The sequence below is a fragment of the Lepidochelys olivacea genome, assembly GCF_965140295.1.
Source record: "Lepidochelys olivacea isolate rLepOli2 genome assembly, chromosome: 6".
Lineage (NCBI taxonomy): Eukaryota > Metazoa > Chordata > Testudines > Cheloniidae > Lepidochelys > Lepidochelys olivacea.
In genome coordinates, this window is record NC_140416.1 from 53306424 (window position 1) to 53333517 (window position 27094).

General features: G+C 45.5%; 1 protein-coding gene across 6 annotated transcripts in view; it reads left to right on the forward strand.

The window, feature by feature from the left end:
• Positions 1-26367, forward strand: part of ACCS (1-aminocyclopropane-1-carboxylate synthase homolog (inactive)) — an 83351-nt gene extending 56984 nt beyond the window's left edge. For 2 of the 6 annotated variants that reach the window (XM_084631670.1, XM_084631669.1), the window contains 14 exons: positions 9036-9658; positions 11208-11267; positions 13729-13799; positions 14431-14500; positions 15037-15103; positions 15684-15781; positions 16460-16537; positions 18339-18439; positions 19110-19199; positions 20285-20330; positions 20482-20623; positions 21264-21406; positions 22052-22205; positions 22415-25809. In XM_084631670.1, the coding sequence (XP_084487796.1) occupies positions 9071-9658; positions 11208-11267; positions 13729-13799; positions 14431-14500; positions 15037-15103; positions 15684-15781; positions 16460-16537; positions 18339-18439; positions 19110-19199; positions 20285-20330; positions 20482-20623; positions 21264-21406; positions 22052-22205; positions 22415-22713 (2007 nt within the window). In that variant the 5' untranslated portion in view covers positions 9036-9070 and the 3' untranslated portion in view covers positions 22714-25809. Of the gene's footprint in view, positions 1-6271; positions 7347-9035; positions 9659-11207; positions 11268-13728; positions 13800-14430; positions 14501-15036; positions 15104-15683; positions 15782-16459; positions 16538-18338; positions 18440-19109; positions 19200-20284; positions 20331-20481; positions 20624-21263; positions 21407-22051; positions 22206-22414 lie in introns of those variants that run through there. The other 4 variants (XM_084631671.1, XM_084631673.1, XM_084631668.1 and 1 more) reach the window with 3 other exon arrangements.
• The last annotated feature ends 727 nt before the right edge of the window (positions 26368-27094 follow it).

A 27094-nucleotide genomic window follows, 5' to 3' on the forward strand; every position in this document is an offset into this window, starting at 1 on the left:
GCCTGCCACCCCAGGTAGGGGGCCAAAGTGGAAGTCTGAGCCCTGCCAGGCGGGGGGCCATAGCCAAAGCCCAAGGGCTTCAGCCCCAGGCGGCAGACTTGTAGCCTGAGTCCAGCCACCCCAGGAAGTGGGGTTCGGGCTTTGATCCTGGGCCCCAGCAAGTCTAATGCCAGCCCTGATAACCCCATTATAATGGGGTCATGACCCACTTTGGGGTCCTGGCCCACAGTTTGAGAACTGCTTCCCTATGGATAGTACTGTGTGTTTTGTACTTTTGAATTGACTGCACGATAGGAAATGCAGTGAGATTTTTGATAAGCTAGTGTCAACTGAATTAGTCCAAAACCTCTGCAATAAATATAGGTTTCAGAGTAACAGCTGTCTTAGTCTGTATTTGCAAAAAAGAAAAGGAGTACTTGTGGCACCTTAGAGACTAACCAATTTATTTGAGCATAAGCTTTCGTGAGCTACAAATAAATTGGTTAGTCTCTAAGGTGCAATAAATATGAAACCCAGAAAGTACACTTCATGTTCAAACCTAAACCTCTTCTGAACTTTTCTCCCTTATTGTTCCAACTCTGATCTTACAAGAGGGGTGATCAGCTAACAACACACTGCATCCCATGACAAGTTGCATAGCTGCCTGTGTAATGTGGCAGAGCCCCAAGACCATCAATCACTCAAGAGGCACAGCTGTCCAGAGTAAATTAATGTATTGGAGTACTTTGCCAAAGTCCTGTAGGAGGAGGTTAATGTGAGCCAAACGGATTATTCCTAGTAAATACATCTTAGTTTAAAAAAAAAAAAAATGCATGCACAAACCCATTTCTGCAGAGCATGAACCACCAAACAAAACAAGAAAACCTAGGTAACTTGCACTATGCAAATCTGCACAAAAATTCCAGGGTTCTTACACCTTGTCAGCACAACACCCCTTATCGCTCATTTCATCTTAGTGCATCACACCTTTATTTTTAAAGCTTGACTCCATATCAGATTAGCTCTGAGCTTTCCAGTGTGACCACTGCTCCTAATTTTGTTGTGTGTTTCATAGAATATCAGAGTTGGAAGGGACTCAGGAGTCATCTAGTCCAACCCCCTGCTCAAAGCAGGACCAATCCCCAATTTTTGCCCCCAGATCCCTCAATGGCCCCCTCAAGGATTCAACTCACAACCCTGGGTTTAGCAGGCCAATGCTCAAACCACTGAGCTATCCTGCCCCTCTGATCTCTGCTGGCCCCAGCTGTGTCCCCCAACTCTTGCTCCATACAGAATTGCTGCTCGACAGCAACACCCGGCGAAGTCCAACCCAACCGCCGCCGGTTCGCAGTGCGTTGGGGCCGCCTCCCGGTCCTGGAGTAGATGCGGGCAGACGCAGAGCCATATACAGCTTCTCCACTGGGCCAGCAAGGTACTCTTATTGTGTATACGCACCGACCCACGCCAGGTTGCAGACACAGGTTTTTCTGAAAGCCTCAGATGCTGGAATTAAGAGATTGCATAAGAATTTCACTTTAATTTAAAAATAAAGTTTCTTGCTCACATAGCAGTGGAGGAAAGCTTGAAAATGTGAAGTGAGTGCACCCTGAAAGCTTAAAAACTGGAAGACAAAAAGAATCCAACATTTATTATTTTTCAGAAAATCTCATCAATTTTGAGACCATCTCAGGTCTCTCTGGGGACCTCATTCATGCTTTTTGAATGCTGGGATGATCAATACTGACTTCCTCTGAACCCTGACTGTGGGTAAACTCCTAGAATCCCAAACTGTTGCCTGGCTCAGCAGGGCCACCTTTTAGGGATACAGGCAGGGCAGGGTTCAGCAGGGGCTCTGCTCTGGGATCCTCTTCAGGGGCTGCCAAAAGACCCCTGCACCCGGCTACAAAAGCCATTTCTGTGTGCTGCTATGTGTGAGGATCTGTAGGTCCTGAACGTGGGGCCCATGGCCGCATCCACCATGTCACCCAATGGTTCTGCTAGTGACAAGAGAATTGGGAGCTCTAACGCCTTTTGCTCCACTAAAGGTACTGCCCACTGGGACCTGAGTGGAGGAACTCTGGAGCTAGGGTTGCCAACTTTCTAATTGCACAAAACTGAACACCCTAGCTGCACCGCTTCCCAGAGGCCCCGCCTCTCACTCACTACATTCCCTCTCCCCCACCCTCACTCACTTTCACAGGGCTGGGGCAGGGGCATGGGGTGTGGGAGGGGTTATAGGCTCTGGGCTGGGGGGTGTGGGCTCTGGGGTGGGACCAGAAATGAGGAGTTCAGGGTATGGGAGGGGGCTCTGGGCTGGGGCAGGGAGTTGGGGTGTGGGCTCTGGGCTGGGGGGTGCAGGCTCTGGGGTGGGGCCAGGGATGAGGGATTTCAGATGCAGGAGAGGGCGCCAGGCTGTGGGGGTGGGGCCAAGGGATTTGGAGTGTGGGAGGGGGCTGTGGGTTGAGGCAGGGGGTTGGGGTGCAGAAGAGGGTACAGGCTCTGCGGTGGAGCTGGGGAAAAGGGGTTCAGGGTGTGGGAGGAGGCTCGGGGTTGGGGTGTGGGGGGGTGGTGAGGGTTCCGGCTGGGGGTGCAGGCTCTGGAGTAGGGCCAGGGATGAGGAGTTTGGGGTGGGGGGAGAGGGGGCTCAGGGCTGGGGGTTGGGCTGTGGATTTACCTCAGGTGGCTCCTGGTCAGCAGTGCAGCAGCCCTAAGGCAGGCTCCCTGCCTGTCCTGGCTCCGCACTGCACTCCGGAAGCAGCCAGCAGCACGTCCAGTTCCTAGGCGGGGGGGCCAGGAGGTTCTGTGCGCTGCTGTCACCTGCAGGTACCGCCCCCAGCGCCCATTGGCTGCAGTTCCCAGCCAACAGGATCGCAAAGCCGGTGCTCAAGGTGAGGGCAGCACATGGATCCTCGTGCCCCCTGCCTAGGAGTCAGACCTTCTGGCCGCTTCCGGGGCGCAGTGCGGAGCCAGGACAGGTAGGGAATAGCCTGCCTCAGACCTGCAGCACTGCTGACCGGACTTTTAACCACCAGGATCCCTTTTAGACCGGGCATTCCAGTTGAAAACCAGATACCTGGCAACCCTGTCTGGAGCTGCAGATTGGGTTCAGTATACTATTTAAACCAGAAAGAGACACAGGAAGTTGTCTGCCCAACCAGGTGGATCCTGCAGCAGACCCTTCTACCTGATTCCTGGCCTCATCCCTGGTTTCTGACTTCAGCTCTACCCTGTTGCATGTTCCCTGTGCCTTCAACTTGTTCCAGTCCCATTACCCTGTGTTCTGATTGCTTTGGCCCTGACGTTAGGCTGCAGCTCTTTGGTTTCCAGCTCAGCACTGACCCCTCAGCTTTGGCTTTTGTTTCCTGCTGATCCTGGCTCTGACTTTCAGCTGACACCTTGCTCCTGACTTTGGACCTGCCCATTGGCCTCTGGTTCCTAAACATCGCATTGACTGAAACTTCTTGCATCCCTTCCACGGACCCTGTCACTATGGGTATGTCACGATGGGCCCAATTCACTATTGCCCTATCCCTTGTGTAGTCATGTACACAAGGTGCAAAGTCAGTTTAAAATGCTAACAAATCAGACTGATCGTGTTTATCACTTGCACTGGTGTAAATGACCAAGCAAGGTGCAGCAGGGTAATGGTGAACTGGGTCCGTGTCTCGCTTTTGTCAGCATTGATAACTAGAGAACAAAACATAACCCCTGAGTCTAAACCAGTGGTCCCCCAACTTTTCCTCTCATGCCCCCACCCCCCTTACCAGTAATAGAATATTTCAGTGGCTTTCGCCCCGCCCAGGCCAGGAGCAGACTTGTGGGGCGGCTGGGAACTGAGGGTTAAGAGTAGGGACAAGGCTGGCGGATGAGCCGCATCTGGGAGCAGGGGCAAGGAGTAGAACTGGGCCACTGCGCCGCCCCCCGCCAGAAGTTCCCCTCCCCTGCACTCCTAGGGGGTCGTAACCCACAGTTTGGGGACCACTGGTCTAGATATTCCCAAAGTTTTGGAAATGTTAAATCCACAAGTGGCAGCTCATCCTCACCTTTGGCTAATAACAGTGAAGGTAGTTTTTGTTGGTGGTAATCGTGCTTTTGGATTTTAGGGTAAACTGTTTCCCAGTTCTAGACAGAGGGGACGCATATGGGCCGCTGGAGGCAGGGTCGCCCCCTCCCCATTTGCTGCTTGGTTTGTACTGAGCATGCGCACATGGACTGAGCATACTCAGTAACACTGCTGAAGCCGGCTGCCCTCACTCCACCTCTCCCCCCCACCAATCGGCAGGCACGGGTCGCCTCTGGTCCCAGAGGTGGATATGAGGGGAATGGAAAAGCAGCTGTGGACGTGTCAGAAGATCCTTTGACACCTTAATGAACTTGATCTATGCTGACAGGATACAGCCAAGGTTGTTATGTCTTTCACATTCTTAATCTTCAATAGTTTGGTAGTTGTTACATTTGGTAGGACTCTAAGGAACCGAAGAGCGTACAGGAAAGCCTTTCTTAAAGGACCACCCAACAGTGTCCGCTTTGCAAAGTGGTACAAAACAGTTCTAGTTAAAAGGATGAGTGCTGCTATTTGGAGAGGAATCATTAGGATTGTTTAGAGAGAGAGCATCAGGATTTTTGTCCCCATTTTGAAGATTGGGAAACTGAGTCATGGAGAGGCTAAGCCCTACTCAAGTCCACAGAAGGAGTGAGTAGGAGAGCTAAGATTTTAGGAATTCTTGTGCTCAGACCACTCTCTCTAAAAAGAAAAGCACCTTTTGTGTGATTAACACTATGGAAACTAATGGATAAGCGCTGTGATGTGACAGAGCACATGCATGCATTGGTTTATTATTTAATAGATGACAGTGCTATCAGTGTGCGTGCTGCTTCACAGACAGTAAATGACAGGACCTTTCTTACACCCCAAGAGCTCAAGTCTGGACTGGAAATTTACAACTGGATGTGCTACGGATTGAACTAGAGTGGCCAAAGTACAGTTTATTAAATTCCACGATGCTGCTTCTAGCCACCATCTTCATCTTTAATGTGAAGAGGCAGCTCTGTTAGACTTCAGATCTGTGCCTCGTGTCTAATTTGAAATAATCTTTATCTGGAATCATGAGGGATTTGAGTTGGTGACTGCAGAAGTAAAAAGTCCCTTCATCTGCTTCCCCACCTTTAATCACCGCAGTTGTTCGAGGGACCATTTCGCCTGCCCAACAAACCGACTATCCTGTGTTCTTGTAAAGCAAAAAAGACTCGGGAAATTTTGGTCTCATTAATTGCAGCCAAAAATGCGGCTCTGGCACCTGTGGCACACACATTCCCCACAGATCCACCACGGGAGGAGAGTCTGTGAAGCTGTAGTAGAAAAACAGGCACGCTGGACAAGGGTCCAGACGCCAACACCTCTCCAGAGGCAGAGTAGCTTGAGGGACCACGGTCTTTCCCCTGTCCTAATAAGGGTCCTCGGCGAAGGCCAGAGGAAAGTAACCGCGGCGCTGCTGCCCCTAGCGGACGCCACGCCCGAGGAGCGGGCCAGGCTGGTTCTGTAGAACGGGGCTAAAGGCCGTTTAGGGAAAGGGGGCTCGGCCCGGTTGCAGCAGCGGCGCTCCCCGCGTCTGCAGTGCCCGGCCGGGACCGTGCGCGCGCGGCATACCCCTACCTGCGGCGCCCCCCAGGCCCGCGTCCCCGACCCGCGTGCGGGGCGCCACCCCGACAGGAAATCAGCGGGAGAGCGTCCGCTCCCTCCAGCGCCCCTCGCTCTGCTGCTGGGGGATCTCGGCGCGGTTCCCGGCCCGGGCCCCGCCCTACTGCCTCCTCCACCCCGGGCTGCGTCCGGTCCCTCAGCACCTGGGGGCGGCAGCGCCGAGCAGAGAACAGCTGAGGCTGGGGCCAGGACAGGGCGGGGGTTCAGTAAAACCCGGGGAGCTGCTGGGGCGCAGGCAGCCCGCCGCGGAGGGGCTAGGGGAGAACGGCTCTGCCCGGGCCGAGGAACTCAGCTTGCCGCCGGGCGGGGCCGTGGCTCTCCGACAAACCCGCCCCGCCTCCAGCGCAAAGTTTCACCCTCAGCCCCTGCCTGGGCACAAGCGCCGCTGGCTCCGCCCGTTGTTGGAGGAGCAGGAGCCGATCGAGCGCAGGGGGAGGGGCGGAGGCGGGGCCAGGCCGGAGAGGGGCTCCGTGCGGCTCGCCCAGCCCAGCCCGGCCGCGGGGAGCGAGGCGAGTGACTGACACGGACCAAAGTTATCCCGGAATAAGGGCAGCACGCATGTGCCGTCACCCCGGATGTGAACATGCCGCCCTAGTCCCTCAGAAGCCCGGCTAGAGCGGACTGGCTGACCCGTGCTGGGCTGAGCCGAGCCTGGCCGGGCCCAAGCGAGCTAGCTGTCCGCCTGGGGGGAAGGGAGGCAGAGCCTCCGCCCGAGGGAAAGGGAAGTGGCAGAGCTCCCGCGAGGCGGGGAAAAGGGGGGTAGAGCCCCCCAAGCCCGGGCAGAACCTTCTTGAGGCAGCTGAGGTGGAGAATTGCCCCAATGGTTTGGCTAAGCCAGGCCTTCCTGTCACAAATGACCCCAGCCCCGTGTTAGTGGCCCTTCCGCCGCCCCACCCGCCCCGTTCCTGGGGGTTTGTTACACCTGGGCTAAGTACGGAAACTCTGTCACCATCTCCTCACCCCCCATCCCTTCAGTTACTCCTGGCCACGCGCCCCAGGAGTTCCTGCCTTTACTGGGGTGGGGCAGGAATAATGGATTTTCGGGGGAAGAAGTACGAGCGGGGCAGTAATTGGTCAGACCCTGAAGTGGTGGAGCTCCTGCAGCTTTGGGCTGATGAGTCAGTTCAGATGGAGCTGGAGAGCTGCCTGAGAAACCAGCATGTCTTCAACCGGATTGCTGAGGTGTTGAGGGAGAAGGGCATCCACCGGACTGGGGATCAGTGCCGGGAGAAAATCAAAAAAATGAAGCTGGAGTACCGCAGGATCAAGGACAACAACAAGACCCCAAGGGGTGGCAGGACTTGGAAATTCTATGAGGTGATGGACCGGGTGCTGACCAGCCGGCCCTCCATCTCCTACAGTTCCTTGAGTGGCAGTGTGGTGTCTCAGCAAGCACTGCAAGGGAGCATGGTGGAGAACTACCATCACCACTTCACCCCCTCAGCTCTACCTTTCGGACACTCTCAGCACCCTGAGCTGATGGAAATCAAATGTGAAGAGGTGGACTCTGATGAACACTGCTTGACCCCGGAGCCCCCACTATCCATGTCTTACCAGCAGGGCTCCCCTGAGGAGCATGAGATGGAGAGAGCTTTTCTGGACAGGGCCCAGAATGACTCTCCTATCTCCAGGGTGGAAATTCCCATTGAAACCAGTGTTTCACCTTCAGGTAGGACAGTCTCTTCTCATTCAAGCCTGAGGCTTCTGTCTTATTTCCCACAGACAGTGTGCGTCTCGATGTTACCACCTCTGTATTCTGTTGAGTTTCCTTATCCCAAACAATTTTAATGTAGAGTAATAGGATCTGCATTAATGGCCTTTCAGTATTTCCTGAAATGTCCCTTAGTGCAGGTTGGTATAAAAGACATAAAATCAGTGCACTTTACGGTGTGTGAAATTGAGGGACTGACACCTCCTAGAGGCAGGCATAGGTGCTGTGCAAGATTCCTACATGTAGTTAATTCTGTCAAAGCATCTCAAATCCAGATAGAATTTTCATATTTTGTGGTCTCATTTGAACATTAAAAGGGCTCTCTTGAGTCCTCATACCACATTGTGATAGGAGTCCCTGTTCTTTTCACTGATAGGCTAGAACCCTCTGGATGAATCCACTGACCTTGCGTTCCTAGAGCCCTGTGCAAATACAAAAGATATATATATATATATATATATATATATATATATATATATATATATCAGAGAACATGAAAAAGTGGAGTAAGAGGCTAATTAATTAAGGTGAGCTATTATCAGCAGGAGAAAAAAACTTCTGTAGTGATCATCAAGATGGCTCATGTAGACAGTTGACAAGAAGGTGTAAGGATGCTTACCATGGGGAAATAGATTCAATATGTGTAACGACTTAGCCACTTCCAGTCTCTATTCAAACCCAAGTTAATGGTATCTAGTTTGCATATTAATTCAAGCTCAGCAGTTTCTCGTTGGAGTCTGTTTTTGAAGCTTTTCTGTTGCAAAATTGCCACCTTTAAGTCTGTTACTGAGTGGCCAGAGAGGTTGAAGTGTTCTCCTACCGGTTTTTGAATGTTATGATATCACTACAAAAGTTTTTTTTCTCCTGCTGATAATAGCTCATCTTAATTAGTTAGCATCTTACTCCACTTTTTCATGTTCTCTGTATGTGTGTGTGTGTTATATATATATATATCACAATCTTCTTACTATATGTTCCATTCTATGCATGAGGTGTAGCCCACGAAAGCTTATGCTCAAATAAATTTGTTAGTCTCTAAGGTGCCACAAGTACTTCTGTTCTTTTTGTGGATACAGACTAACACGGTTGCTACTCTGAAACCTGTCATTGGGATTTCAGAGCAGTCTGGAATGGATGGAGTCGTGGATACATACAGCATGGTGGTGCGGGAGAGAGACAATGACCTCATGCTGATCACTGTGAGGTCAGGAAGGAATCCTCTCTTCCATTCACCCTTATGCTTGCTCAACTGGCCAAGTGCACTATTTAGGAGAGGGGGTTTGTCATTCATTAGAGTTAGTTTGGATCATTGCCAGAGGCAGAATACTGAACTAGATAGACCAGTGCTTGGTTGCATAATGTCAAATTCAACATATGAGGTTAAAGGGAAAACATGTTTTTGTTTTTTTTTCTTTTCAACATTCAGGATGTACCTAGTAGATTTGACTTCACCCTTCCTGTGGGATTCTACCATGGACAGATCTGATTCTTGTCAGAGAAAGGCAATGGGGCTACTTAAGCAGACCTGGGTCAAACTGGTCCAGTAGAGGGCAGTAGTGTATGATCACATCAGTTAGTATGCTGCAGTGTCATCATTAGAATGAATTGCTGCAAATTTAGTTTTCCCTTGTCTCTGAATATCTGCAGGTTTCAGTGAGCCCAACCTGGCTTCCTCATCCCGGATGCAGAGTGTGGGCCCTCGGCCTGGCTTCTCCACCTTGCACCGCCTTCGGAAGAAACGGAAAGGCCAGCGAGTGAAGGACCCCCTTGATGACCTCCTACTGAAGACCCTGACATCACAGCGGGCCATGGAGGAGCGCTTTCTGCAGATGGAGGAGCGGCGGTTACAGCGGGATATGGAAGTGGAGGAACGGCGGATGCAGCTAGAGCAGCGACGTTTTGAACTGGAGCGGGAGCATGAGTTCCGCATGTTCAATGTCTTTGCTCAGATGCTTAGCATCTTAAAGCAGAGCAACAGTGGCTCCTCCTCTTCTGTTGCACTGCCCCGGGGCTTGGATTTCATCCAGGTGCTGTCTGACATCGCTGGGATGGGAGGAGGAGGGGGCCTACAGGAGGCGAGGGCCATGCATGTAGGGCGACCACATTCTGAGAGAAGGACCGACATGTACAATTTCTGTAACCCTGGCGAGTTCCAGAGCAGCCCCTTCCTCTCAGCTCGTGGAAACATTGCCAATCTCTTTCGTGGCTCGACAGAAGAGGGATACAAGGCCTATCATGCTGACAAGTACGATGAAGACAAAAACCCTAATGTGAGTGAGGTTCCGCTTCTGTGCGTTTCTTTCTTGCTAGGAGAAACACCAAACAGGGTCATTTCTTAGACTCACCGACAAGGCTTGTGTTAGAACATGACTTTTTTTATCTCACAGATGCCAGTCAGGTCAATCTTTTCATTTTAATAAAGCATAGAAAATTCATTACATAAAATGAGCTCCCCTGTACAGCAGGGAGCAGCACCCTGTGTAGCTTTGGGTCATGGCTGCTCAATTTCCTGTCAAAAACTATTGTTAGGCCTGTAGAGCCAATAGAGTTACAGGAGAGCAAGTGGAACTTTATTCTCCCTTCTGCATCATCTCCAATGTCATCCACTAAGTTCCGGTTGCAACATGTTATCACTGTTGATGATGCAAGAGGCAGAAAGACCCAGCTGGCTTTTCAGAACCCAAGGAGCAGTTTGCACCATTGACATTTAGAAAGCTGTCTTTTTTTTTTTTTTTTAAATTCACCATTCAAAGCTGATGCTGCCGTTTACCTTTTGCCTGTCACTTATTCTGTACAATATAATCAGGCTTGTTGCAAAGGTATGAGATTTACAACATTTCAGGGTAATGTATTTTTTTTTAAATTTTTAAAGAAATAATTATGTGAGCTTTTTACAAATAAGCCCTAGGTTCTGAGCCTAAACATCAACTATTTTAACTTAAAATTACTAATCTTAACTTCATCAAACACTGTCTCTCCTGCAATGCAGTATCATGAGAGTTGCATATTAGAACCTTTAAAACAAAGTATACCAATATCACATTATTATTCAATACAATAAGTGCAACCCAAGGAACAAACGTTATCATTTCTTCAGTGTTGCCTACATTTGTTTACAAGAGGTATTAAAATTCAATACCTAAAACTGGCTCCAACCTGTAATAATGTCATAAGTATACCACCCTGTGTATTTTTTTTAATTTGTTCAGTGACCCACCCTAGCCTCAGAAGTGAAAATATGTTAATGTTTTTTTTCTCTCTCTGTACTTTATTGTACTTTGATATGAGCATGCCAGGAGAAAAGGCTAATGCTCTAACCTGCCTTCATACTTGGCACTGTGTAAAAAATAAAGTTTCCATATCCATGAGTAAATTGGTGGAATACAATGTCATTATCTGATGAACACACATTTTGAACATGGAAATATTTCCAAAGCACAATTTGTGTGTCACAGCAATATAAATCCCAGCTTTCTCAGCTAGGAAAAATTGTATAAACTTGTGTTAAGGTCAGATTTACATTAACAAGTCAATTTAACGTTAAATTACTTATACACATTATATAAACTAATATAAACCCTTGTTTTGTACCCATCCCTAGAGAATTTACTGACTAATAAATTAAGCACTTGTATAAATTACTAGTTTATACATATGTGATGAGTGTTCTATGAAGCTTGTTTTTCATCCATTGTTATCTCCTTTACCTTGCTAGGATTTTTGAGTAACAGCAGCAGGGGCAACAGCAAAGCTGAAATGCAAGTAGTGCTGCCTAGTGGTAGTTTGTCTCCCTAAACAATGATTTATTTCTTTCTCCAGGGAATAATTAATTTTGGTACCAGTGAGAATAAACTCTGCTTTGATCTAATGTCCAAGCGGGTAAGTCCAATCCCCAGAAGAAATATGTAATACTCCACTTAATTTCTACTTAGTACTGATGATGTGCTTGGATTGCAACTGTTGCTCAGATCCCTCACAGAGCAATAATTTCCCAGAGCGCTTACCTTTCAGCTGTCATGTCTCTTCCTTTCTTCCATGCTGGCACTGATGCAGAAGGTCATTGGCTGTTCCATTTTCCCTATTTCATTTTGGGTTGTGCATTTCTTTAAGTTATCTTGTCAGAGATAGATTGGAAATGGTGGTGTCTTCTAATCACCCAGTTGTGGCCTTGCCTTTGGGGCACTGCCTGGAATACAGAGCCAAATGAAAGTAAAGTACATTTGCTTTTCTCCTGCTGACAGCTCTTCAATTAACATAGAGGTGAGCCCAAGTCTCACAATTCAGGGGTGTCCAGATCTAGGGACAGAGGGGGCTTGATTTGGGCCGTTATCAGGCTGCACAGTTCTGATCCAATTCTGAACTGTCTCAAAGCTTGAGAGGATTTGGTACCAGTGAGGGTATTACTAATAAACTGGGTGAAGCACTAACTGGTGGTCTTGCTTAGTTACACCAGGGAAAGGCCTAGTACAGACAGTATAATTCAAACTGTAGACTGCTTGGGCCAAAGGAAACTGTCTTGTTTCTCATTAAGCCATGTACCCAGATTCAGGCTATTTTGTGGGGAGACAGCAGTTTGTCCTAACTAGAGGTGAGGAAGGGTGGGGTACTCAGTTTGTGGCACAGCAAGTCTCTACTGTAGTTGGTTAAAGTTCTTTCACTCCCACTCCATCACTGCCAACCCTCAAAATGTTCCTTGTTTTATTTCTGCCTGCCATGCCACTGACTCGGGGGGGCATTACCCCAACACTCGGCCTTCCAGCTAACAGAACAGGTAAGGCAGAACTTCTGCCTGATAGCTGTGTGCAGAAGCCTGAAAGGTGCCTTTTAGGATGTCTAGGCTGTTCCTTCCTTTCCCCCATTACCTCTTCCCCTGAGACTTAGTGTAATGTCTGCAGTTAACATGTCAGAGAAAGAACAACTGCATCTTGATTAGCCTTGTTATGAAAGTGGGTTACTTGCTCCTGCCTATCAGCAGCAACCAGATGAGCTTGTTCTCGTGCATACTGGAACAGGCTCAGAGCTGAGAAAAGATGTTTCTTCCAATTTATGAACTGCCACATTCTAGTGCTACTGCATTGACTCACAGAACAGTATGCTACTGGAGGTTATTAGAAGGCAATCTTGCCACTAACTTGGAAGCCAATGCCTATATTTTGTAAGTGAAAACAGTAACTGACCAGATTTCTGTCTGCAGTTCATTACCCCTAAGTCCGGTGATGTTCTGTGGACTTGACAGCCCAGAGATGAGGTCTCGGATGTTCTTCCCTACCAGTTGGCCCAGTTGGCTTCATCATCCTCTGCAGCATCACCCTCAAGGACTCCTTTACTTCCCATTGTGTTGTCATTTGGGCCAAGCCTGCTGATATGTTCCAGTTCTGTGCCAGCTGAGTTTAGGAGAGAAAGCAAATGAGGCACACTTGTGTGTTGCACAGACTTCAGGATACATATCCAACTGTGTAAATAGAGTAAAAGATTATACCGCCCAAGGTTATTATTCTACATGGGATGAAAGGCAATACCATTAAACCCCCAGAGCAGTAGCTCAAGTCATCAGAGCCCCAGCTCACGGCATCAGAACCCCAACCCAGATTTTTTTTAAATTACTTTATAAGATTTAACATCTGCATGTTGGTTTTCCTCTTAGTCCTTTGCATTTCTTCCCCCTTTGGTCCCCACCCTTAAATCTGGGCTCCTTTTATGAAATCTATGAGAATGCACCATATGTAAATGTTTCTTGATTCATTTCCATTCATATAAAATACACCCCCTCTGATCACTGCTTTGCTTCCCTTTGTGACTTGTTTGGACTGGACTGTTTGAAACTCTGCGAGTTACAGCTTTGAAAATAATTAAATGAAGACCGTATACTTACTTTTTAAGTGTAATCTGGAAAAAAATTGTTAAAGGCAACTGATTCAGCCCCTCAACTAAGGTGAAACTCCCTTTGAAACCCAAAGGAGTTCCTTCCTCATGAGAAAGACCCAAAGGAGCACTTTCAAGAAGTTAACTTCACCTTTCCCAGTTAGTTGAAAGCTACTATCCTCAGAACTTGGGGCAGGCCCTCATCAGGGCCCTAAGGACTGCTTTGTTCAAAAAGTCCTCCACAGAGATCTCTTTTCCATGGGCGTTCATTTTGTATTAGCCTTTGTGCTTCCTTTTTGCAGATCTCTGTGCAAGGAAGCATTGCTGCATGATTTTGATGGCCAAGTAGTTTCTAAAACCCTCATAAGGCTGCTGAAGTCAGTGGGGGGTGTGTGTATGTACATGTGAGTATGGTCCATAAATTGGCTTGTGCTTCTGATTTTAATGGTTGTACCTGTCCCTTTCTTGTTGCTGACAGCTGACGCAGAGTGATATGAACCTCATGGAGCCTCCACTGCTGCAATATCCTGATTGGAAAGGACATATGTTGTAAGTAGCCTCATCTCCCAGAAGTTTCCCTTTGTAAATACTTGCTTTCTAAATATAATACAGATGTTCTCCTCATGCATCTATGGGAAAAGGCCACCTTGAGGTTGTTCAGAATGCATAAGTACAAACCAGCTCTGCTGGATTGGTTGGATAAAGCTTCTCTAGGCTATTAAATCCTTCTCCTCTTCCTCCTAAATCCCTACGTGATCGCCTTGTCTGTTCATCCAATTCCAAAATATCTGAGTGGGTTCCAGTTTGTGTTTGTTTTGTTTTTTAAGAAGAGTATTGTGCATGTCTAGTAGGTGGGTGTGCCCACTGTTCTCTACAATTGTAGTGGACATTGCTGGACCATTATTCCTTCCTATGTTCTATGTCTTGACAAATTAAATTCTTCATAAATATATGTGGAGTTATAAATCATTTCCATGACCTTTGCTGTGTATGCAAGCCACCTCCATAGTATGGAATAAGTGGCCCATGGTATGTGTTTTCCTCTTTGTTTGTTTTTTCCTAGCTGTATACATTAGTCTGTCAAGTGTCCTGGCTTTATTTCTTTGTGATGAGGACCTGTGGAGAGCCCAGCCTCTTGGAGAATAAACTGAATCAATCTTTGCTTTTTTGTCTTTCTCAGTTTACGGGAGGAAGTGGCTCGATTTTTGACCTATTATTGCAAGGCCCCTGCACCTCTCAAGGCAGAAAATGTGGGTATCTGCTTTTCACTGATGTGTCTTCTAACATATTGCCATGAACTGTGAAACAGGTTCTTCTATCTTATTTTACTAATGTTTAAGTGTGACCTGTCTCAATCTTTTATCATGTAAATGGGAGGGATTGATCATTACTAGTGTCAGGAAGGTGACATGCAACGTTTCCAGACATTCTTCACATGCAGCTCAGCTAATGTATTTCAGTCCTACAATGTAGCTTCCTTTGTTCTTTCACTCTTGCATCCAACGCCATCCTGCAAGTGGCCCTCAGTCATTCTTTGTAGTAACCCCTTTTGCGCCAGTCTTGAGCCCTACTATGCCAGTGCACCTTAGTCATTCCAGTTCCAGGGCCCCCTTGCACTGTTCTGCTGATTCACCTGAAGCTGGATTCATAACTGAGTCAAGAGTAGTTTTGCTCTGCTAAAGGATTCAGGAGAGAGCAGATTCCAGTGCTATTGTCAAGAATTATTTTTGTGGTGGTGCATTCCAATGAACAGGATTAACATCAGCTCCCATTGTCTCTTTTGTAGGTTATTGTGTTGAATGGTTGTGGCTCTCTGTTTTCTGCATTAGCTACAGTTCTCTGTGATCCAGGGGGTAAGTGGGGTTATTGGATGATTTTTTGAAAATATACTTTTTTGTTTGGTGGCAACATGGTAGTCAAAATACAACAAAATACAAATACTGTATGTTGGGATGTGACTGCAGAGTGGCGGTGACTTACTGTGGAATTTCTGACAAGTTTCTGCCAAATGCCATATTTTTTCAGTGCAGCCTCAAGTGAGGAGGATGTCTCCTCGAACTTTTTACTATCAAATGTATATCCTCCTCAGTGGGACTGTAGGTCTCCTGCATTCTCACTTCTGGTTCTCCCTGCTCTCTTTCCCATTTTAATGTAGTTGCACCTCTGGATGTAGCTCTAGAAATGTGGACTGCACTCATGTTGAGTGGATTCTCAACAGGGAATGTTTGATGCTCTGAGACCTGGAATTGGGAGTTAAAAGTAAAACAAAATTATTGCTAAAGGGAAGCAAACAAAATTTAACTCTTAAACATTCCCGTGGACCTCAAAAATGGAACCATAAGCAAAAGCTTCCAAGCTTGGATGGAGTGCCCTAGTAAGGAAGAAAAGATCATGAGTTTAGTGGATAACTGGCTTTGTTTTCTTGATTTTTAGAAGCTGTTCTGATTGCCACCCCCTTTTATGGTGGTATCACCCACAGTCTGTTCCTGTATGGCAACGTCAAGCTGGTCTATGCCTATTTAGACAGTAAGGTAAGAATTGGGGTGGGGGGACAAATCTTTGCAGGTGGAAAGAATTGGTATTGGTGGAAGGCACAATAACACTGCCATTGTGCTTTCTGGCTTCAGAGAGCTTTGCAAAGAGTCCTCACAACACTCCTTAGTTGTAGCTTACATGTAGCACCACCATTTTACAGTTGAAGAAACTGAGGCACATAGAGTTTAAGTGATTTACCAAGCCACAACGAGATTCAGTGTGCAAACCAGGATTAGAATTCTAGATTCCCTGACTGGCTTCCAGTCTTATGATGTGATCACTAGATTTCTGTCCAGCATTTTACTCCCATTAAACAAACATTAATGGAATTTTGGAAATTTGCAAGCCTGCCATTTTTTACAGAGCAAAACCAAGAATAGAATAAGTCTCAACTGAACTCTCCTCCTCAAGGTGATCCCAGGGATGGGGCAGCATATGGGAACTTTGCATTGTCCTGTCTGTCCAAGGATAACCAGACAATATGTGTGTATATGGCAGATCCAGTATCGATATCTCCTTGATTTTATTTATTTCCTTGTTCCCTCCATAGTGTGAGGAAGAGGGAATCTGGTTGTTGCTGGGCTTTTGTGGTTTGGGAAATACTTTTGTGCAGAAATGGTTGATGGAGGATCTGTAGAAACATTGTTTGCTTTTATCTTGTGGGTGCCTTTCAGATCACCGGAACAAGCACCCGGCCCTTCCAGCTCACAGTGGACAAGCTAGAGAAGGCCCTACAGGATGCCCGGTCAGAGGTGAGTGTGGCTGAACCTGGCCTTGTTGGGACCATTGGTGGTGTCTGCAGGAGAAAGTGGGGGTGCAGATCTAGAAGGATGAAGAAGCGTTGGGCAGATTTTAACTACAAGTTCTAATACAGGTGTAGAACCTCCTCACACATACTTCTGCATCACTGGAACATCATCTGCTCTGGGATCTCCCAGGGTAGATTGATTTTTAAATCACCAATTTTAATCATGATTCAAATCATCAATCTTAATCATGTTTTTCCTTTGCACTTTTTATTTATTTGCCTAAAGAAAGGTTGATTCTCTTTGGTTGGAAACCATTAAAAATGTTGATTTGAAACTAATAGCCTTTACACTAAATGTGGTGCCTCTTCCTGCTAGCAGGAGAATACACTGTATCTATGCACTTTTATTTAAGCAATTATATCATTTGACTTTTTACTATTGATTTGTGTCAAGCTTTGTTTGGATGGAAATGCACAATAACAGCATTTTTTAAAAGAAATAAAATGACCTTAAATGTGCAGGGTACATATAGAAAAAAAATTATCAAAACCTGTATGCATTTAAAACTAATTATTAAACAAATGAAGTATTATCTGTAGATAATGAATTCAGTTGTTTCTGGTCACCATGTTCTTTAAGATTTTAGAACTAGCAGATCTCATCTTCTCACACCTAATTCTTTTTTATTGATTGGAAGAGGGAAAACGAGCTTTCCTGCTTTTTCAACTCCTGGTTAGGTTCTTGACTTTGAATTAATTAATCATTGAACTGAAAACTAGTTGAATAAACTGAAATGGGGAAAATATTCTCTCTGTATCTGCGGAACTGGCTATGGCTGTCAAAAGCTGGTTTAGCATGTCAACGGACTCTGGTTCCAGTTGCTTAGCTAGTGACTTCCAACGGTTCAGTGATCTGACTTTCTTTAAAACTTGGCAGCAGAGATGTACTGCTTAATATTATAATTTTTATTTTATTTAAATTATTTTAATAAATTATAAGAAGTTTAGGCATTAATGTAGGTTGTCAATTTCTAATTTAATTTAAATTTAAAATGTTGATTTATTATTTTTTTAATAATCATTTTTTATCCACTCTGTGGTCTCCCATTCCAAAGAATTGCTGGGATGTGAGCAGTTTCTGATCATGCTCTTGGGAGTTCTGACTTCTCCACTCCACTCATTGATACCATCACCACTCTATTCTTCCCATCTAAGGCTTGGTCTACACTAGGAAATTAAGTTGGCTTAACTACATTGTTCAGGGGTATGAAAAATCCATGCCTCTCAGCAGCATAGTTAAGCCATCCTACCCCCTAGTGTAGACTGCGCTAGGTTGAGGGAAGAATTCTTCCATTAACCTAGTTACTACCTCTCAGGGAGGTGGATTACCTACACCGATGAAAGAATCCCTCCTGTTGGCGCACACAGTGTCTACACAGAAGTGCTGCAGTGGCACAGTTGCAGCATCTATTCAGCTCCTCTTCACAGTGGGGAAAATGTAGGATAGTCTTTGTCAGGGATGAGTATACCAGGTGTCAGTGGTGCTTAAAACCAGAAGCTCATTCATCCCTCAGGCCCCAAAGTACTTTATGAACCAGGTAGCTTCAAGAATCTCTTCATCCTCCTGCTAAAACATCCCATAGTTGAATTTCTCCTACAGCTCTGGGCACTGGGGTGCAATGCCATTGCTGTGCATGGTGAAGGTGTGAGTTATTAGGGGAGTCTCATGGTTTTAGAAAAGGGAGTTGAAGATTTACCCCACAGGTATTGTTCCTTTAACATTATATTGTGTTTTTGTTTTATAGGGTGTTGGTGTGAAAGCCTTAATTCTCCTGAACCCCCAAAATCCCTTAGGGGACCTCTACTCCCTGTCAGAATTACGGGACTACCTGGAGTTTGCTAAAAGGTGCGGCAGTTTAAGGGTCTTAGGAGACCCAGATCAAAGATGGCTTTCTGAGTCTGATGAAACAGTCAGTGTGTCTGTGTCTTTCTGGCTCTAACTTTCCTCTCTGCCATGAAAATAACTTATTCTGGTACACACAGCAAAGGGCTTAAGACTAGAGAATGGGGAGATAGGATGGTGGACCACGCAGTCATTTCTCCACCCTTGGATTGGCCAACCACTTGCCCAAAGAGAAACTGGTCATACCAGTTTATTGGAGTTCTAGTGAGCTATGCAAGATGCTAATTTACTATGTCTGCTGTGTACTCATGGGGATATGGTGAGATACAGCAGCTCTGCTATGCTCCTTTCATGGGATACAGCTGTTCCATTTGTGCACATTAGAAGACAGACAGTTGTGGGATTCCAGCCTTCTCATGTACCACCCGCTCCCGTTTAAATTTCTGTCCATCGTTTGTAGATGGTGATAGAGTTTACAATATCAAGTGGGATATTAAATGAGAGAGTTAGTAAGCCTGCATTAGCAATGACTAAAAACTCTTTCTGTGTCATGGCTGTGGTGAGTGACAAGAAATGAGTTTGATGGACCTCAGTCTGCTTTTCTGCATACATGATGCAGCCCTCACACTATGAGAGTATAATTCTCTCAGAATCTCCATTTTCTCCCTTCCAGGCATGAATTGCATGTAATAGTCGACGAGATCTACATGCTGTCGGTTTTTGATGAATCAGCCACATTCCATAGCGTTCTGGGCATGGACAGGTAAAGTCTGCACTGCTTCCTTGGCCACCTGTTAGCAACTGTGCAACATGTTGTCATGTTGGTGGTTTGTGGCTGGGATTTGACTTGTGCCCCAGTAGACTCTGCCTCATGTTGATTGCTTCACAGTTTCCTTCTTGCCAGTGCACTTAGCAGGTTGATACACTTTTGAATGTGTTTATTAGTCCATTGTTTGCAAGGTTTCTAAAAACTTGAAAAGGAGGTTTCATTTCCCGCTGATCATTATCTTTCTTTTTCTTTGCCAAACACTGCTGCCCCTTCCCCTGGTTCTAATGGTGCATGTAAGGATTGTAGTCTTTTTTCATTCTTTACTTTTGTTTTATGCAGGAGCAGCAGTACTGGGATCTTACTACTTATCCGGGAATGGGTTTTATTAGTTAATGCTTTAAAGGGACACAGCAGTTACAAAGCACATATTTAAAAATATTCCTTGCTTGTGTTGCTAATAACCCATTTGATTGCTGAACAGAGAACTTTTAAATTTACTTTTACTTTTTCCCATTTAATCTGTTTTTCTTATTTGTGCACTATTCAGTTGGGACAGTGAAACTGGATTGGTCCATTTTATTTTCTAGTTCTAGTCAGTTTCAGGTGCTAGCCCACTGTTGCTGAATTTGGATTCACAACACTGCAAGGGAAAATTTAAATCCACCCCCAAAAATCTCATGTTTTCATTGACATTTTTAAAACAATTGGTGGAAAAAGTCATTTTAGTTTTTATAAAACATATTGGCAGGGGCCTGATTCTTTTAGAATTGAGTGCACTTTTGTATGTGCAGCTCTAACAGTCTGGCCTATAATTTGGAACTACAGTATCACACTTAGATAATATAATGATGTATGCCTTATAAATACCTAAGACATACAAAAGTTGGGTCTAAAATGAGTTCCTAGTGTCCCTTTAAGGGTAGGTTCCATTTAGCCTTGTACTGCTTCATTTGTGTTTCCTGGCGTGTTGTCTGTCCTTGTGAAATGTTGCTGCTTTGCTTCTGGAATGTTGCACTGGTGATCCAAAAGCTTCAGCACCTATGACACTAACTGCCTTGTGTGCATCCTTCTACATGCAGATTGCCTGATCCACAGAGGACTCATGTGATGTGGGGAATTAGCAAGGTGAGTGCAGTCATGCCAGGTCTAACTCAGCTATGCAATCAGCCTGATGTTCCACGAGGCCTTGACCCTGCGCTGGAAAGAATAAGATAGAGGTGATGGGATCCTGCATTCCTTTGCAGTAGGGTAATCAGTGTGTGTGTATTTGCTGCAGGATTTTGCTGTCTCTGGGATTCGTTTTGGCACTTTGTATACTGAGAACCAAGATGTTGCCAATGCAGTGGCCTCCTTGTGTTACTTCCATGGAGTTTGTGGACCTGTCCAACACAAAGTGGCACAGCTGCTTCGAGACAGAGGTGAGTCTGAGAGAATGGTTTAACACATAGTCATCTGCCTTTCTCTATTATCCTGGGAGCTCAGAGGATCTGTCCTCTACATTCCCAAGGGGTCTCTAGCTAAAGCAGCTAAAATGACAACCTTCCATAATCCTGGGGCTGCATGTCAGATGTGGTTGACAATTTTACAGGATTGTCATTGAAAGAGAAAGTGCACTCAGGGTGAGCAGGGTTAAAGCAACAGCTTGGAAGTAGTTACTTGGACAACAGCGGTCACCATTTTGAAAAGTCTGCTGGGGAGAATTAAAGGGATATGAGCTTCTGGGAGGAGTGAAACAGAACTAGATTTCTAGCTCTGTCTTGGACTGCACACTAGCAAATTGCAGAGGCTTCACAACAGACATCTGAGGCCTAAGGAAACTTCCACCAGGAGATTAGATAAGAGGATAGAATTCAAGACAGGCACCAAGTTCTTGAATAGTGTTTTTGTTCTAGGGTACTGCAGTGGAGGAGAACGTGAGGATGAAAAAAGAAGGGGCTAGGGTGAAAGATGGATAGAGGCTTTATGATCCCACTCCATATATCAGAGATAATCATGGAGGAAATCTTTTTGGAACTGAATTATTGGTCAGTTTGTGAAGTTTCTTCTCCTCCTGGCTAGACTGGATCAATCAAGTATACCTGCGGGCCAACCATGCCCGTCTCAAAGCTGCCCATACCTATGTGACAGATGAGTTGAAGACCCTTGGGGTTCCCTTCCTCAACCGCAATGCCGGCTTCTTTGTTTGGATCGATTTCCGAAAGGTCAGTGGTCTCAGGAGAGGAGGCTGCTCTTCTGGCTAGGCAAACATTTGGCACAATAGATTCTGGAGGAGAGTTGGATGTAGTTGTATGACCACATTGTTAAATCCTAATTAATCATTCTGATGAGCTGGAGGGAAGGATATTTTTGTAAGCACGGTTCATGGGTCCATCTAGTTTGTATACACATTTTCCTTCTTGCTAGGGATCTTTTCTAACTGCATCCTGTCTCTTTTCACCATCTTTGCCCCAACCCCTCTTCATAGGAACCACAAATGCTTCAATTCCTCAGGGATCCTAGCTACTCACCAGTCTCCCAGGTCCCATGGGGATCACAGCTTGACCCATTCGCAGCAGCTGGGACACAGAAAAATCTCTGCAGGCTGTTCTAGTTTACTCATCTTTTTTCCTTGGTGGGGGCTGCCCACTTCCCCACTCCCCCGCCTCAATTCAATGCTCCCATGTCCTGCAGCTCCTCCCTGTGGCTAAAGAGAGTTGGGTACCCAAACTTCTCCATCTTCCATGTGAAAGCCTTCTCCTTAGAGCTCTGTGGGCTGTGTCCCAATTCCATTACTACTGATATTGAGCACTGAGGCTTCCAAGTGGAGTGACCTGCAAGTTACTAACCCCTTACCCTTCTGCTCTCAGTACCTTAGGACAGGAACGTTTGAGGAGGAGATGCTGCTCTGGAGGCGATTCCTGGATAACAAGGTTCTGCTGTCCTGTGGCAAAGCCTTTGAGTGCAGTGAGCCCGGGTGGTTCCGTATCATCTTTGCTGACAAAACCCACCGACTACAGTTAGGTATGTGGCATTTCTTTCCCCTTTCCATCACCCAATCTTGTCTGCAGCTCTTGCCACCTCATTCCCTTCTCAAATTACCTTCTATTCCTGGGCTCCTCCATTTTTCTTCACTTCCCTACCCCAAGTCCATTTGGATTTGACAAAGGTTTGGGGATTCTTGTGCTTTTGTTGTCACCCTTGTGTTTTTTTTCTCCCTCACACCATCCCAGGCATGCAGCGGATCCGTAGAGTCCTGGAAGAGAGGGAGCACGAGATCCTTTCTGAGGACAAGGACCAGCTCTGCCAGTCGGATCAGGATGGCAAAGCAGATAGTACAGACGAGGTCATCTTTGTGTCCCGTCACCAGGAGCCTGGTTCTACTGGGGGCTCCAACCTTGGTGACCTCATTGGCCTCCTGCAGCAGCAGATGCGCTCATCTGACTGGCTGCAGAAGAACACAGCAGAGCAGTTTGCACAGGAGAAGCCAGAAATCTATGACGTGTTCAGCAAACTGGTGGGGAAACAATAGGGACCCCTGTTCCTCCATGGGCCTTATCTGAGCAGGGATTAACACCGGAGACCCTAAGTGCTTGGTATTTGACTTCTCGCAAAGAATATATTTTCTGTATAGCGAGGAAATCACTTTGTAAAGCCTGCTACCCAGGCCCCCTCCTTGGAATCTTTGCTTTGTATTGTATAGCCCATTTCCCTGTATTGGGGTATGGGTGGGGGATGCAGGGCTCGCTTCTGCCACTGCCCTTTGCCTCATATTTTATAATTCATTTCAAATGAATGAGCTCTTGGCTCTTTTTATAAGGCACCATGGTGTCATCTTTTATGCTGCTTCTTGTTTCCTCTCACTGTTCCCAGGGAGACAGAAACTTGAGATAATTAAGATGTTTTATATTCTTCCCTGAATGAGGTGCAGAGACAACTAATTCCTTCAGCCCCAGAAGATGTTTCCTCATCAAGCCACTGTAATATGACATGTATTGACCGTTAGAACCAAGCACTTGCCCTGACTCTCAGCTGGGGGTAAATAAGCGTGTATTCATATATAGACCACTTAGAGAGAGAGAGAGAGAGTGTGTGTGAGAGAGAGAGAGACATTCCAACAGAGGGGATCGAATGACTTCGGTAACTAGTACTATAGAGCCTTTCACTTCTGGATCACTAGTTCCCCTACAGCCTCAGGTCCATTGTGATTTTAAAATATATAATACAGCAATCTGGTGCCCTGTGTTAAATGAGCTTGGCTATCTCAGTCTAGCTTTTTGTGTTCATATAAAAGAACATCATCACAACTGGGTATGATAGCTTCTCAGCAGGAACTGCCAACAAAATGGGCAAAGGATGCAGAGGGTCCTGGAGAGTAGACAGCTCCACTATGCTAGGAGGATGTTCTGGTTAGAAATAAGGCACTCTGGCAGGACAGTATAGAGAGTGTTCACCCTGCTGCTACCAGGCTCTTCAGAGCCGACAAGTCAGCACCTTCCCCCAAAATCAAAAAACTTGTAATCTAGACTGTTACATCAGACAGGTTCTGAGGGTAACTTTCTGGTTACACAAGATTCTTTAGTTTTCTTTGAAAGGGCCTGTTTGAGTTGCATTCTGTGTGATGGTGGTAAACTGTAATGTAGCTGGTAAACTGATCTCTCGGTGTAAAGCATTTTCCTTTGCCCTTAGTTTGATTTCCTCTGAGACAAGGCAAGATATATTATGGTCACATCCAGGAGTTACAGCGTGTCTACAGTATAGGTGCTACAGCAGCACAGCTCTGCCTCTGTAGGGCTATAGTGTAGATGCTTCCGACAGTGATGGAAGGGTTTTCTCCAGCAATATAGGAACACCGCCTCCCCGAGTGATGGAAGCATTCTTTTGTCGACCTAGCTGCATCTATACTGGGTGTTCAATGGGCATACCTATGGTCTTTGGGTGTAGGTTTTTCACACCTGTGAGTGCTGTAGCTATGTCAACCTATCTTTTTTTAAGTGTAGATTAGGCCATCCATGTTAATGCAGAGCAAGAGCAAATTGTGCCCTGGAAAAGAAAGAAATAATGATTGTGAATATAACCTATGAAGGGGATCTCCACTCCTGTTACGTGCCCAGGTGTACCATTGGTGGTAACTGAGCTTGTATTTTAGCATAGCTGAATTTACTGAAATCTGATAACGGTCACGTCTACCTCTATGAGGACTGTACCAGCACGGCCACAGCACTGTAGCTGTGCTAACAAAATCCTGTAGCATAGCCTATGCCGATAGAAGGGGTTTATCCATCAGTATAGGAAAACTATCTTCCAGAGCAACAGGAGCTACACTGACAAAAGTATTCTTCTATCCAGCCTGGAACTTTCCTCTCAGCATTGATATTATATGCGAAGAGCAAGATTGAGAGTTAACAGAAAGAGGTGGGCTCCCAGATCTCTCAGGCATTCATACCAGCAATGATTGGGGTGTTTCAAGCAATAAGGGAAAGAGCATTAAGTACATACAACCACTCACCCTACCCAAGAAGGTCCTTTCCTGCAGTATATCTCTCAAGAAGCCATTGGCTTCAAAAGAGACACCTTTCCTCTGACTGAAAGACATCGCTGATGCGAATAGCAATTCCCAGCTCACTCCATGCAAGTATGTAGCCTCTTCTCTATCAAGGAAAAAGGAACAGTTAATCTGTATAAAGTGAGGGATAAGGTAGCAGTGTCTATCATTAAATGGGATGGGAAGCAGCTTACATTATCTAAAAATTGGGTTTATATGATTTTAGGAGTGAATTAATTCTTGCCACAATCAATGTGACAAATGCGAATCAAATGTAAAAGGGGGATAATGTTCCCCAGCTTTCAGGCATGGAGTGAGAATGTTCATAAAGTGCTTTTAGATGCCTAAGTGGAGGAGGCTAGGAAAGGGTATGGTTCCAAAACAATGCAATAGTTAAAAGCTTTCTATCTGCTTACTAATTCAGCCTTTTTTTTCTCAGATTTTAGCCATATTTTTTTAGTAAATTCTGTCTGTGCTGATTTAAAATTTATTTTGCATTTACACGAATTTCTGCTTGTGAAAGGTAAAGCATGATTTAAGTTATTGAGATGGTTACATCTTTGAAGAGGGTGAGAAGAGAAATGCCAGAATAGATAGCCAAAGGAAAGACAAATTGACTCCCTTCCCCTTTGTGAAATTCCCAAGGAGTCGCTGAGCTGCACAAATTTCAGTCTAGCAGTAGCAAAGTGAAGAAGGCGCTCTGAAATGAAGAACATGAAAAGACTCTTTAGGCAGTAGTAAATCAAAACACTATTTTATTTTATTTCTTTTTTAGATTTCTGTAATAAACAAAAGCAATCCATTAACTGGTGCTGGCTCTATTTTCTCCTTGGTTTTTAGTAGTTCCCAGAACTGGTGCATTTTAATATACAACTCTGAAATTATTTTAATATATAGCTCTGAAATGGGTGTTTCCCAGCTGTTCATGTTCACTGGTCGGTAAAATGTTTCTTCTTAACAATACTAAGGGGGTTATTTTACTTCTTGTACACTAAAAGAGCCAACGAGACGTGCATATTTGCAAGAGGGGGACTGTTTTGTTTTCCTTACATTAAAAAAAAAAATACTAGAGGGTTGCATGCTTTGTTGTTCACGTGTGCTGCGTGTTAGCCAATTTTTACATGCAAGTGGTTTTACAGGTGTGAGGACCATCTAAGAAGGTATCCGTGGGCCAGACTCTTAAGCTTGGCTGTCCCCAGAAACTGAGAATGTAGCTGTGGAAGCAGAGGCAAGATGAGTTGTGACTTTGGAACAGAAAAGGCAAAGTCTGTCCCAGCTAACACTCTTCAGAAACAATAGACTGTTGTCAGAAGCCCCTTGAAAGTGACTCCTCCCGGCTGGCTGAAAATAAATTGGAAAGATTTCATAGAATTGTAGGACTGGAAGGGACCTTGAGAGGTCTTCCAGTTCAGTCCCCTACACTCAAGGCAGGACTAAGTATTATCTAGACCAACCCTGACAGGTGTTTGTCTAACCTGCTCTTAACTAGGGTGACCAGATAGCAACTGTGAAAAAACGGGACGGGAGGGTAATAGGTGCCTATATAAGAAAAAGTCCCGAAAAACGCAACTGTCCCTATAAAAATGGGACATCTGGTCACCCTACTCTTAACAGTCTCTAATGATGGAGATTCCACAACTGCCCTAGGCAATTTATTCCAGTGCTTAATTACCCTGACCGGAAGTTTTCGCTAATGTCCACCCTAAACCTCCCTTGCTGCAATTTCAGCCTATTGCTTCTTGTCCTATCCTCGGAGGATAAGGAAAACAATTTTTCTCCGTCCTTCTTGTAACAGCCTTTTATGTATTTGAAAACTGTTATGTCCCCATTCAGTCTTCTCTTCTCCAGACTAAACAAACCCAGTTTTTTCAATCTTCCCTCATAGGTCATGTTTTCTAGACCTTTAATCATTTTTGTTGCTCTTCTCTGGACTTTCTCCAATTTGTCCACATCTTTGCTGAAATGTGGCACCCAGAACAGGACGCAATACTCCAGCTGAGGCTGTATCAGTGCAGAGTAGAGCAGAAGAATTACTACTTATGTCTTGCTTACAACACTTGTGCTAATATATTCTAGAATGTTTGCTTTTTTTTTTTTTTTGCAATAGTGTTACGCTGTTGATTCATATTTAGCTTTTGATCCACTATGACCCTCACATCCTTTTCCACAGTACTCCTTCCTAGGCAGTCATTTGCCATTTTGTATGTGTGCAACTGATTGGTCCTTCCTAAATGGAGTACTTTGCATTCGTCCTTTATTGAATTTCATCCTGTTTACTTCAGACCATTTCTCCAGTTTGTCCAGATCATTTTGAATTTTAATCCTATCCTCCAAAGTACTTGAAACCCCTCCCAGCTTGGTACTGTCC